This window comes from Equus quagga, chromosome 5, assembly GCF_021613505.1.
Source record: "Equus quagga isolate Etosha38 chromosome 5, UCLA_HA_Equagga_1.0, whole genome shotgun sequence".
Classification (NCBI taxonomy): Eukaryota; Metazoa; Chordata; class Mammalia; order Perissodactyla; family Equidae; genus Equus; species Equus quagga.
Window position 1 is genome coordinate 93,104,466 of NC_060271.1, and position 14,449 is coordinate 93,118,914.

The window sequence follows — 14,449 nt, forward strand, 5'->3', positions numbered from 1 at the left end:
TCATTTCCCCTATATTCTATTCATTGAGGCAGTCAAAGTCCCTTCCAGGTTCAAGGGGAAGAGAAATAGACTCAGCCTCTTGATGGAGAATGGCAAGATTCTAGAAGAACACATGGACTGGAAATACTGCCGTAACCATTTTGAAAATTAGTCTGCGACATATGGTATGTTACAAGATGATAAGTTATGTGCAAGTAAAAATGGAGTAGGATAAAGAGGGATAAGGACTGCCAGGGTGGATGAGGGAGTGTAGATTGAAATTTTAGTTAGGAATCACTGAACAAAGATTTGAGAAGGAGATTAGGGTACTACTGTGTGGATATCAAGGGAAAGAACATTCCAGGCAAACAGCCAAAGCAATGCCCCTATGGCCAGGGGAATCCTGGTGTGTTTGAGGAACAGAGGAAGCCAGTGTGACTGGAGTGGAATGAGCAAAGGAGAGAGTAGTAGGAGATGAGATCAAAGATGTGCTTGGGCCAGATATGTTGCCTTTTAGGTGAGTGTAAAAAAATTTTGACTTTTATTCTGAGTAAAATGGGTATGCCATTGGAGGATTTTGAGCAGAAATTATATCTGCCTTATGTATACAATTCTGTTAATTCCATGCCTCTTGCTATGATGGCATGATAAGTGTTAATAGTTTTGAAATATAAAAAGGATACTGATAGCCTTAGATAATCCTTAAGTTTTGTGGTTGGTACCTAAATCATTAAAGTTTGAATATAGCTGAACAGCTGAATTTCACGGAACTTTTAGGAAACCAGCACTTAAGCAAACCCTTAAATGAAATTAGGAATAGACGGTATCAGAAAAGTAATACCTAAAAGCTTTTTTGTCTGAAATTATAAACCAGTAGAAAGAAAAACTGGTTTGAAATCATATACATTTAATTATCCAGTGAAGCTCAGAAAGTATCGAACATTCATTCTGCCAATGATTTATAAAAGTCTAAATAAAATATAATTGAGGTAATGGATTTACAGAATGGTAGAGTGAGGAACATGACAAATCAGCTCCCCAAGAAACAATAAAGTTGAACAAAACCATCAAAAACAACCATTTTGGAAATCTGGAACTCAAGCAAAAGCATACAACAAATTGAGAAGCATTTATTAAAAAACTAATCAACTTTAGGTAGGAACATTGGTTGTCTGAAGCATTTTATCTATAACTCTTCCCATTCCCATTCTTCTCCCCCTTTCCCACTTCCAGTATCTGGTAGTTCTGCCAGGGTGCAGAATAAGCCAAGAAAACCAGCAGCTTTGCTACTGGAAGGGACTGATTTGATTTGAACAGAGCACAGAAAAGTCCTATGCCTGGGAGGGTTGTTAAAGGCCACCTCTCAGATGGCCTGAGGTTGGGATATTGGTTGGGGTGGGTAACAGACCAGCAAACTAATCAGAAATTTAACTGGAAGATCTGAGGAATTAGACAGCCAGTCATAGTGAGTCTTCATAAGGTCCCACATTGTCACTGGTGGTCTGGAAGGCTGCTTAGGAGAGACCAGAAAGGGCCCTAGCTACCTACTTATCCATAGCTGGTTGTGGCAACTCGAGTCAACTGTAAACCCTTGGCTAGGGGCTAAGTCATGTAATAAGATGATTTGGAGGGAGTGGAAAAATGAATCCATAGTAGAAGAGGTCAGGATAGTAGTTAATCTTTGTGGGAAGGGATGGTGATTGAAAAGAGCAGAGTGTTTCTGGAATACAATTAATGTGCTGTTTCTTGATCTGGGTGCTGGTTTGACACATGTGTGAAAGGCCTGGGCTTGGAACTGTCACACAATCACTTTCCTCCTCCTTCTCCAAAGGCATTCCAACTTCAACAAGAGGGGAAATAGATTCTACTTCTTAATGGGAAGAGTGAGAAGTCACATTGCAAGAGGATGTGTAGATACAGAGAGGAGGAGAACTGCATTCAGTTTTGCAGTGAATCTGCCACATATGTTACATTTCAGTTTAATATATAGATAAATAAAACAAACATAGCACAATATTGACAGTAGTTACATCTAGATGGCTGTATATGGGTATTCACAGTATTATACTATCTGCTTTTCTATGTACCTTTTGAGAATTTTCAAAATGTTTGTTTCCCCTTTTTTTGGAGGCAGGCTTATTCTTGACTTTTTATTTTAATGCAGATCTCTGGGCTCTACTTCAGACCTGCTGAATTTGAATGCTAGGACCCAGAAATCTACATTTAAAAATATATTCTACAAGTGATGCTAAATTTTGAAAATGACTACTTTGGGCTTTCTGACTTGTACTCAAGCCTCTGGCCTAACTAAGGCATATTTCCAATTTCTACTAACCTCAGAGCAAAAGCAGTCCACCGCTGCTGGTAGCCCAGTAATATCAGCTAGTAATACCAACCATTGATACGGTTACCTGACTCCCTTAATCAAGCCACAAAAACTATATACAAACTTTTAAGGTTCCTTGGAAACAGTAGTTGGGGGAAGAATGAGGTATATTAAGTACCTACTGTGTGCCATAGGCATGACACGAGGTCCTTTATTTACATATATTATTTAATCCTTGCAACAGTCTTGGGTGGGGGGTGTGGGGGTTACTATCCTCATTTTATAGATGAGGTCATTGATCCTCAGAGAATTAACTAACTTGTCCAGCATTTCATAGCTACTTAAACAGAAGGCCGGAGATTTGAATCTAACTTTCAGACTGTAAGTTAAATAGTTTTGAAGAAAGCAGTGTTTGGGGCACTAGATAATTTATTATATGTTAAATCCAGTGTTTATGAGAATCAAGAAAATATGTATGAACAGCACACAACCCTGTGCTGTAGCTGTCATTATTACTAAAATAATCACTCATATTCTAATCAAAGTTCAACCGTCTACTTATTCAAATAGCAGAAGACTTAAGTCTTTGTGAAGTACTTCATATTTTTCAGATGTTTTGGATTATTTATGTTAAATGTAAATGTTGATATTTAAAAAAAAGTTTGTGTTTAAACAGTTGCTAAGCCAACTTAAAGGAAATTTAGAAGAAGAAAATCGGCATCTACTAGATCAAATTCAGACATTAATGCTACAGAACAGAACACTATTGGAGCAGAATATGGAAAGCAAGGATCTTTTTCATGTTGAACAAAGACAATACATGTAGGTACCAAATAATTTTGCACTCTGAAATATTACTCATGATTTTATCATTGCCATACTTGGTGGCAGAGAATACTCAATGCTAATTTTTCTTGCTTTTTACCATTATTATTTCAACATATATTTTTTGAATGCTTATGTTCCAGGAACTATGCTAATAACCAGAAATATTAACATGAAAACACATGGGTCCTGCTCTTAAGAAAAAAGTAATATAAAGTGAGAAATATAAATAATTCCTATAATGAAGGTATGTGTAGGAAGCCGTAGAAATATAGCACATATAGGAGAAGGAGTACCTTAGTCTGGGAGAGGCAAGGTGGACTTTCCAAAGATGATTGCTTGAGCTGAGACTTAAAGATTCAATAGGAGTTCACCTGAGGAAACATACCAGGCCAAGAGAGCAGCAAACACAAAAACATGGCGGTGTGATGAAAGTGTGTTATGGCATAGGATCTAAAGATTAATTCTTCATGCTGGAGCAAAATTGAGGAAGGAGGAGCAGCAGAGAACTGACTAAATCCTCAGGCGCCACTTCACAAAGGGTTTTCTATGCCATAAAAGGAGTTGCTGAAATATTTGAGCAGGGGAGTAATATGATTGGATTTACATTTTTTTTTTTAAAGCCACTAATGACATTTTAGAGGATGGATTGGAGGTTCTGAAAACAGAGACAAGGATTACATTTTAAGAAGGCAGTTAGAGTAATTTAGCAGAAATAATTCACAAGCAGTGGCAGTTGAGACCATACACAAGAAAGATGTGTGAGAGAGAATTGACCGGGCTTAAAATTATTGGTAAATTGTGTCTCTGTTGAGAGTGGAGGAATCTGGTAAAAATCAAGCATTTTGGCCTAGACTGCTCGGTGGGTAGTCTTTGTATTACACCATGGATTCACCTTTACTAAATTATTCTCTTTCCTTTGTTCCCTAAATGACAAGCACCATAGTATAACAGAAATGGCACAGATGTTGAAATCAGACAGCTCCTAATTCAAATTCAAATTCTTCCAGTCACTTTCTATGTGACCCTAGACAAGTTATTTCATTTCTTTGATCACTGGTTTCTTTTTCTCTAAGATAGAGATATAATACCTGCTCCCAGGATTATCCTAAGGATTAAATGAAATAACATGTCTGTGCCTTTCAGACATGATGTACATGATGGTGAGCACATATGAAACCAGGATACATCATACATTTTTGAAGCATCAATTTTAATATAAAATTTGGGGCAAGGAACAGTTTTATATTAATACACAGGGATATCATGGAGCAAAAGGCAGAGTTTTCATGAACTTTTAAGATAAATGCAAACTTCAAAGAAATTTTACATTTGCGCTGGCCACTTTGGACTGCACCTTCAGTCCTTTCAGGAGTGTGTATGCCTTTACTCTCTGCTTTAAGAGGTATTTTAGCGTAAGAAGCAGTGAGTGTATGTAAAGCTGTTGGCATTTGAAGTTCCTTTCCCTTAAGCAGAGGCATTATTACCCAAAGCTTTATCTTAAATTCTGATCCTTGGTGAATACTCCATTTCCAAGGTTTCCGTGATTGTATCTATATAGTTGACTTACAAATATTAGTGTCTATTCTGACTTTTTGAATTTAAATTAAAAATATCCATCTTACATGTCACACATTTCTAGCTGAATGCTTCTGTCACATGGTCCTAGCAAGAGTGACAGTGAACAGCTAGGACTGAGAATTTGGAGGTTCCTCATATATTTCAACAGGTAAAAAGAGAAAAGAATTGGGAGGTATAGGTCATCTGCTATTGGCACTGTGGTATAAGTGTTGACAACGTCTGTTCACAAAGTATCTTCTTCCATAGAATCTCTCAAGTCAGTTCCTTGTAGTTCCCACTACCCTAATTCAGTCTTAATAGACTACCCCATTACCGTCCTGAATGCCTTCTTTACCTCCATACTTTCTGATATATCCTGTTCCATCACTCAGTTAAGGTACCTAAAGCAAAGTTTGCATAAAGTCACTTTGTAATGAAACCTCCAATACTTCTGATTTCCTATTGGACAAAATCTAAACCTGAAACTCCCCTCACTTCTTCCCCTCAGCTGAACTGCTTAATTTAGCATTCTTATCTTTCCTTTTCTGTCTATCTAATATGGCTTTTTTCTTCATTAGGCTTTCTTTTCTTCATTAGGCTTTCATCCGAGAGGGAAATATTTTCCCTTTTATAAGTTCCTATTGTACTTCCACAGTAATTTTATTTTGACATCACTACTGCCTCGAATTATAATAGTCATTTATATATATCTTCTTTCTCCTACTATATATATATTTTTAAAGATTTTATTTTTCCTTTTTGTCCCAAAGCCTCCGGGTACATAGTTGTGTATTTTTAGTTGTGGGTCCTTCTAGTTGTGGCATGTGGGATGCTGTCTCAGCATTGCTTGATGAGCCGTGCCATGTCCGCGCCCAAGATTCGAACTGGCGAAACCCCGGCAGAGCGCGTGAACTTAACCACTTGGCCATGGGGCCGGCCCCTCTCCTACTATATTATAAGCAAAGCTAGGCTACTTATTATTCATCTTTATATACACCTCATGCCTTCCTCATTGTAAATAATCACTAAATGTCTGTTGAGTAAGTATTCTTTGGCATTACATTTTTTTAGAGAGATCATTTTACTTTGGTCTGTGATCTTTGATGTTTCCTATATAACATATGCAATGATGCACCACATAATGCCATTTTGGTCAACAACAGACTGCATATACAACAATGGTCCTGGAAGATTATACCATATAGCCTAAGTGTGTAGTAGGCTATACCATCTAGGTTTGTGTAAGTGCACTCTATGATGTTTGCACAACATTGAAATCACCTAATGAGGCATATTTCAGAATGTGTCCCCATAGTTAAGCGATAAATGACTGTAATACCAAGAACATAAAAATGAGACTAAGATGTGGTGAAACTAGTATATTCATGCATTGCTGGAGGCAGGAAATAATTCTCTACTAGTAAATTAAGCCTAAATAATTCTGCCATAAAGGAAAAAATTTGGTTGCATCAAGATGTGGTTGCAAGATTGTTTATTATACTTGTAATTGTAAACTATCCAATATTTTATTTTATTTTATTTTATTTTTTGGTGAGGAAGATTGGCCTTGAGCTAACATCTGTTGCCAATCTTTCTCTTCTTTTTGCTTGAAGAAGAGTGGCCCTGAGTTAACATCTGTACTGATCTTCCTCTATTTTGTATGTGGGGTGCCACCATCGCATGGCTTGATGAATGGTATGGGTCTGTGCCCGGGATCCAAACCCATGAACCCTGGGCCACGGAAGCGGAGCACACTGAACTTAACCTCTGTGCCACCAGGAAGGCCCCCAACATGTTAATTTTTGCCTATATAAATCATAATAAATTACCCTTCATTCCAAAATTGATTTGCAATACTAAAGATCCAAAAATAGGAGAAAAGTCAATGTTGATATAATGTTTAATCTCTGTAAAAAGATGTTCAGAAAATTCCTTTGTCTTGATGAGATTATACTATGGAAAATTTTCTTCAAATAAATCCTATTGAAAAATTAAAACTTTAAATCCTATATACTTTTATTTAAGTAAGTGGTAAATTTAAAGAAAAGAAGAAACTTAGAAACCTAATAATTGTTACTAACCTAATAAATTCTTAGTTGTCAACTATGATATCTGGATTTGTTTATGTTTTGGGGAGAACTTAGATCATAGTCACAAAATAATTTAGTATCATTCATAACTGTACAAAATATGTATGTCCTAAAACATAATTTTTATTCTTATAGTGATAAGTTAAATGAATTAAGACGACAAAAGGAGAAATTAGAAGAGAAAATTATGGATCAATATAAATTTTATGACCCATCTCCTCCTAGAAGGTACTATTAACCAAATTTTATTCATTTTTATTTTGAAAAAGGAAAGTTATATTAAGACTTCTAATTTTGTGAAGAATGTGTATGTTGAATTTTACACTGATAAGAATTTTTTAAATTATTCTATTAGGAGAGGCAACTGGATTACTCTAAAAATGAGAAAATTGATAAAGTCTAAGAAAGATATTAATCGGGAACGTCAGAAATCTCTAACATTAACACCTACCCGCTCAGACTCCAGTGAAGGATTTCTTCAACTCCCCCATCAAGATAGTCAAGATAGTTCTTCAGTAGGTTCAAACTCTTTAGAAGATGGCCAAACTCTGGGAACCAAGAAAAGCAGCAGTGAGTGCTTAAACTCTTTAAACGTGTGATCTCTAGTTTGATTTAGAATCCTTTCTAAAGATTTGTTTTAAATAACTTCAACTGTCCTTTGGGGTAATAGTCTGATGAATGCAGCTCTTAATAACTCCATATGATTATAAAATTCATTGCATCCTGTGGTAATGCATAATCATCTGATTTTCTGTATTATGTGTTTAGAGATATACCATACACAGAGATATCATAACTTGGCCAGGGAGATAAAACAGTGCAGAAGCAACATTGAAATAAGAGCCAGAATACCTCTGCCACTTGCTAGTTCTGTTAATATGAGCAAGCCTTTTACCTTTATATCATACTTCACAGGGTGATTATGAGGAGCAAGTGAGAAATATTTATAAGAGCTCATTTTCATAATTATTTATAACTAAATAGTATAATAAGGCATTTTATAATGAGGTTTTATATTTATATACTTCGATGGTGTCAAATTGGAGCAAAGTTACATTGGGAGGAAGCAAAGATAAATAGGTGTGAATTTGAGAGAATGTTATTCAACAAATTAGGAATAATTGAACATTATGAAAATTATTGAGGGATTGCTTGGTAAAGGATCAATTAAAACAAAATAGATGTGAAGATATAAGTTTGTGTATAAACTTGTGATTTAACTTTTAAATTACAGATGTGGAGGTACACATAATAACATGCCCTATACAGTTCATAATCTCTTTATTTCATTATTAGTGTGCTTAGCTAAACAAGAGCAAAGTAAAAGCCTAAAGAAGTGAATTTTGAGACAAAGAATTCAATGCTATGTCCTTTGAAGCTGTCTAAGAAGTTGACTGCTATCAATGTTCTTATAAAATTTATAAATAGGATACTTTGAATCCATTCACACTATCACCAAAGTCACTAAATTTAAAAATATACATTTATAAATTTACATATTTATATAAATATATATTATGTGTATTATATATATATACATATTTCATTACTATTCTTTTGAAGTAAATTTCAAAAATGGCTACTGCTTCCACCACGGTTAGACTCTCCATATGGGCACCTCAAAACACTCAGAAAACTATAGGCAGTGTTTTGGCCTCAGGAGAATTATCTTTGAAAAGACAATATTTTAGGGCATAGGGGATTAGACATTCATTACAGGGTATATTTCAGAATGCAATATATATGCATATCTATTTCAGAATATGCAATTATTCTAAAAACTGGGATCCATAAGCAACAAAATACATCATGCACACACATATGTACATATACATATGGGGGATGTGTGTGTGTATACATAAGTCTCAAGAAAGTGGTTTAATTCTGTATCCCCACATAATATTTTTGTTACCTGGGTCTTTTGCTGTCTAGTCATGTCAGCCAAATCTAAATGAAACCTCTGAGCATTGTTATAGAAATCATCAAGTTTTCTTTAAAAAGATGCCAGATAATTCAATTTTATCTGCTACTTTTAGACGTAAAATATCTGACATCTTAATAAATGAGAAATGGTAATGAGTATACTTAATTTTTTTAATTAAAGGAAGATATTTCAATTCAAATATTAGAACATACACAAGAGAGGCATGACAAGTCTTTTTTGAGGTCATCTTGTTTGTTTTAAATATAAAATCTGACATTCATACTCTGCTGAAACATCTAGAATAAAAATCAGAAGTAATATTCTCTTTTCCTGCAGTTGTTCACTTTTAGAATTTTTTAAATAAACACAAAACCCAACAATGCTAACGTTCCCTTAATTTCAGTACAGTTTGGGAAAAAAACATTGTGTATCTACAAACTAATTGCTATAAGAAGGATCATATTCCTTCACTGGCAAATTTAAGATTCCTTTTATCCTCTCCATTTTGGAAGAGTGTCTGTCAGTAAAGCAGTCTTTGGAAAACAGTTGAAAACAGAAAAAGTATCTAAACAAGACAACGTGTGCATGCTGCAACCACTCAGCTTTGTTTTAGCTAAGTGTCCATTTTTACATTGCTTTCAGTTCGTTTCTTTTTAATCATTGAAAACAGCTGTGTTTACCAACCTAGAAAAGAAATAGGTCAAATTAAAAGCTAAAATGAATTGTGACTATTCCTAATAGCAATCAAATAAGTTAAAAAGCTGTACGTCCACTGCCTTCTCCTTAATGAATGATACTTGTCAGTTTGCCAAAAAAAAAAAAGCTTTGCTTATTTACAAGATGATGGCAAACTCTGAAAGAGAGCGTAGTTAAGGCTGTGTACAATATGCTTTTAAATCTTTATGCAGGTTGTTTCACTAGCTGCTAAATTGCAGTTCCAGAAAGGTGTAACAATTTTTTATATTCAAATTTTATTAAAATATAGCTTAAAGATGTTAGTTACTGTAGTGAACAAACGTTTTATTTTTATGCTAATGACTCCTACTGTAGTTATAACCCCAATTTTCATTCACAGATTTTTTTTTGCACAGTGCAACCTTTGATTTTTTTTAATAAACTCACCCCAAAAGCCCTTCAAAATATCTAAAAATGTTATACACACATATTTTTCTGTCATTTTTGCTTGCTTTAGAATGCCTCATCAGAGCTTCATGCGAGCACTTCCTATTACTGTCAAAATACTTTTTTTTCTTTTTCCCCGCCAGCCTTTGCAATATGAAATTAATATTATTGCTCATGTCATCTTCTGAAAGACTTTTCTCAAAAGAGTGTATAATTCCATGGTACTGCTAAATAATTCACCAGAATTCAGTTTAAACCAAGAAGTAATTTCCTATTTTCTTTATTAAAGATTATGAAAATAATGAAAGTTTTAAAAGTTTCTCTAGATTGTTTTAAACATCTCCTGGGCACCCTAGTTTTTGTTGATGTATATTTCTAAAATGCTCTTGTAGGATATACATTTTCCTACAGTATTTTTTTCTGAAATAGAGCCTTATAATTTAAAACGTTAAAGAAAATAAAGGATTGAAAAACCTTGTACATTTTCATGATGTATACTCTGAGACCCAGCAATAGCCCTAATCTTAAAGGTATACCTTTACTACTTAACTAGGAAAATGGTTCCTTCCATAAGTAATTCTAATCAGTTCTGTGTTTATAGGACTTTAGCCAGTCCAAGCTTTCAAAGTATATGTTCCTCATCATTGTCTTCAGTGCTTTTTCAAGTATTTTAAAGTATCAAAGTACATATTTCATATTTCATTATCACTCAGCAGCACGAGAATAGCTTTAGTATAGCATACATAGCTGAAACTCAGACATTCATTTCTGTCCTTAATTTCAACATTTAACTCCCATCTGTTCTTCTCCCTTTTTTCTTTCATTTTTCTGTTTCTGTTTTTCCTCATGCTCTGACATTAAAGTGGTTGCACTGAAAAGACTGCCCTTTTTGAGGAACAGACCGAAGGATAAAGACAAAATGAAGGCCTGCTACCGTCGTTCCATGTGTAAGACTTTATGACAGTTCAGCTTCTTTCAAATGACTCCACTGGCTTCCATTACTAATTTTTTACTAACCTTTCTCTGGACTGTTTTTCTTATTTTGAAAAGTGCAGTCTTCCTCTAATACAAGGAGCTGGAAGAATATTTTTTTCAAAACTGGCACTGAATTTGCATTATATGTATGTTCACTGATACATATACATGCATATGTTTAGTCATACATGTAATATACTTGTAAATTTCCAGTGCTTTCTAAAAGTTGGCAGAAACAAAACCTTTAATTTTATATGCCATAGAGATTTTTTTCCCCAAAGAAATTTACTTAAAGAAAATATAATAAAACCTTTAGCATTAGGAATTTATTTCCTTAATGAAGTAGATTAAATAAATAAATAAAATGGCCTGTAATCTTTGAAAATGTTTGTCATTCTTTATATAATAATACTCTGGTTTTCGTTTTTTTTGAGTGGAATGGGTATTACATAATCACATTAAATGTCTGTCACTTTGGATATCATCTCTTTTAGGTTTTTATTGAATGGTATGCTTATTTGAGTCATAAAATGAATAATTTCTTCAGTAACCTGCTCTGACCAAGGACTCGTCATTTTCAATAATGATGCTGTATAAGAACTGCTCTCCATCTTCCCTTTATTCATTCCATTTTTGTCACCACAAAACAACATTATGAAGGCTTGTAATTATATTGTACATGACTGCACAAAAGCATGGCAGTTGTACAGAGTAAAATCCTTTACCTAATTTTAAAGGGGGTGGAGGTGAGATAAAAATATTTACAGAAATTTATCAGCCTTTGGCCTACTCATTTCATTCAGCTGAATGCATGTCATACTTCAAGTGACCACGTGGTTATAGTTTTTGATATTCATTGCATTAGTCCATAGACAAAAACCAGATCATTTATAATACAAAATACAAATAAGAGCAAATACATTAACCATGCTGATTCATTTGCTTTCATTTGCATCCCAGCCATGAATGACCTGGTGCAGTCCATGGTCCTAGCAGGACAGTGGACAGGTAGTACTGAGAATTTGGAGGTTCCTGATGATATTTCAACGGGTAAAAGGAGAAAAGAATTGGGAGCTATGGCCTTCTCTACTACAGCCATCAACTTTTCAACTGTCAACTCTTCTACAGGCTTCAGATCCAAGCAGTTGGTTAATAATAAAGGTATAGGCTATTTGCACTGTGGTGTAACTGTTGGCAACAGGAATTTTAATTTGACTCTCCCACGTGTACTTTTTTGACAGCATCAACCTGAAATAATTATCAAAACAATCTGGATTTGATTTGAGGGAGTTTTCAAATTATTTCAGAAATTTAAAGCATCATATAAATAACTAAAATCTTTCCTAGGCCTTTCATAATAAACGGCTAATGAACTAACAAGAAAAGGAAAAGGAAATCAAGCAAAGAGTGAGAAAAGGAGAGAGTGATAGAAGCTTTTAAAAAACCTAAAAACACTACCACTTCAAACAGAGAAAACCATGTAGAACAACCCAGGCTCTTGTTGCTTTGCAGGGTCACAAGGGAGATTGTTTCATTGCTTCTGGTGTTTTCCCTAAGCGAGTCAAGTCTCATTAGAGCTATTTTGTTTCTTACTCCTAGTTCCAGTTTCTGGTTGAGTCTATGCAATATGTTAAATCAAGATGTATTATACATGATTGAAAAAGAATTTTCATAGTCTATGTAAATAAAATTTTATGATGGGATTTTTTTTGTTGTTAAAAAATATTTTTATATCCATTTTACTATTTTATGTAGATACTACATCCTTTGAAGATATAAGTCCACAAGGTATTAGTGATGATTCTAGTACGGGATCAAGAGTTCATGGTAAGATAATGAACTTTATTTAGAGAGTACATATTACATACAGAATGGGAATGCTAAGACTCTTGCATTGAATTGGTGAATGTGGCCTTGCCAGCAAGCATGTTTTCTCTAACCTGCATCTCCTACCTACCTCTGCCATTTCTTCAAATCTAATACTCCCTTTTGCCCCTTTTAAGGTTATTGCTTCATCTAAATAGTCTCTGTTTTAGTCAAGGTCATTTATAACGTATGTCTGCACAATGCTCAAAGGTAATTTTTTGCCAGTTTGGTATAAAGTTAAAGCTATGAGAGAGACATTTTACCATTGATTTAAAAAACATTTACTTTGGTAAAGGATGAACTCTAAGAAACTACATTTTCTATAATGTTGAGCACTTCACATTTTTGAATTTCTATCTAGAAAATCCTGTCTTACCAAACTAAATTATTAACAATAAATGGATAACATGTTAAAGGAATGTCATATGTAAGCAAGATTTTAGGAAGTAGGACAGGACCGCATTAACTGTGCAATTGTTTCCCTTGTACGGATAGGAATACAGGACATTAACTGTGCAGATGCTCATATTTCTCCTGTCCATGGCATCTCTGCAATGTGCAGGGTTCCTTGTCTGATCTGTTGTAGGTGACCTCACTAGCACTTTTTTCCAGGGTGGAGGGGAGTGGGGGGGGGATGTCATTCTATTCAGCTAAAATAGACCTAGTATCCATCTAGAAATCGCTTCCAAATCTAAATATGCACTTTATCTTCTTTTCTTTAAATCTCAACTATTGTTTCAGAAGTGTCTTGTTCTGAAGTGTCTAACTGACTATCTAGAAATGCCTTTGCTCTCGGATCCATAAGATTCAACTTTCTGTGGGCATGCTCAGCCTGTGAAAGTATGCATGAGTGCTTCCTCAAAGCATTCTGTGATCAGAATGTAAAGTTCAGTGTCATCAACTGGAAGTTTTATCACGCTGTCTCCTGATTTTTTCATTTAGCTTCGAGACCAGCCAGCCTTGATAGTGGCAGAACATCCACTAGCAATAGCAATAATAATGCTTCAATCCATGAAGTAAAAGGTATGCTGTAGGTAAATTTATTAATTGCTCCATCCATTTCCAGATTTAGAAGTGGGAAACTGATGAAGTTTCTGGGGTAAAGTATGAAATCCAAATCATATACATTTGGAACATGGTTCCTTAGAACATTTTGTACTTTTCACATTGTAATACAAATGTATTTCAATGTATACAAATGTAAAAACAGGAGCAGTTATTTTGATTTCCATTTTTCATCTTCACAGATAACATTTTTATTTTAATCTTTATACTTCAAAAATATCTGTAGGTCCTTTTTTTACATATGTTTTGTCTTTGTCGTGAAAATGGTTGTCCTTAATTTTCTCATAATGCATGTACATTGAACTCACATTACAGAAAGTGTTTTGAAATACTTCTAGCTTACTTTATCCATGAAATAAAGGGAAATTTTTTTTAATTTGAAAAGACAAGTGTGTATGTAACAAGAGCCAAATGGATGCATATAGCTCATATAAAGAATTATTTCAAGATATTTTTTCCTTAATTTTTTAATATACATTCCAAGGTGAGGTTTTTATGTAAATGTCTGGAAGCCTTCACTACTACCTTTTTTTCTTAAAGATATACTGCCTATTCAGATTCTGGAATTGTTTAATAGATTATAAAAGTTGGTTAAAGTAGTTATTCTCTATACTCCAGGATTGTCCAATTATAGTAAATGCGTTTGTTCAGTTGCTTTTTGTATTATAAAATCATCTTGTTTCAGTTGTAATTTTATTTTATCATTAATGCTATGAC

The 14,449-nt window shown here is 34.3% G+C and overlaps 1 protein-coding gene across 8 annotated transcripts in view; it reads left to right on the top strand.

The window, feature by feature from the left end:
• The window catches only part of CCDC88A (coiled-coil domain containing 88A), a 122,013-nt gene that overhangs the window by 94,271 nt on the left and 13,293 nt on the right, over window positions 1-14,449 (top strand). For 5 of the 8 annotated variants that reach the window (XM_046661169.1, XM_046661168.1, XM_046661167.1 and 2 more), the window contains exons 23-29: window positions 2,982-3,127; window positions 6,916-7,008; window positions 7,136-7,350; window positions 10,690-10,773; window positions 11,762-11,962; window positions 12,557-12,628; window positions 13,610-13,690. In XM_046661169.1, coding sequence (XP_046517125.1) covers window positions 2,982-3,127; window positions 6,916-7,008; window positions 7,136-7,350; window positions 10,690-10,773; window positions 11,762-11,962; window positions 12,557-12,628; window positions 13,610-13,690 — 892 coding nt within the window. The remainder of the gene's footprint in view (window positions 1-2,981; window positions 3,128-6,915; window positions 7,009-7,135; window positions 7,351-10,689; window positions 10,774-11,761; window positions 11,963-12,556; window positions 12,629-13,609; window positions 13,691-14,449) is intronic. The other 3 variants (XM_046661170.1, XM_046661165.1, XM_046661166.1) reach the window with 2 other exon arrangements.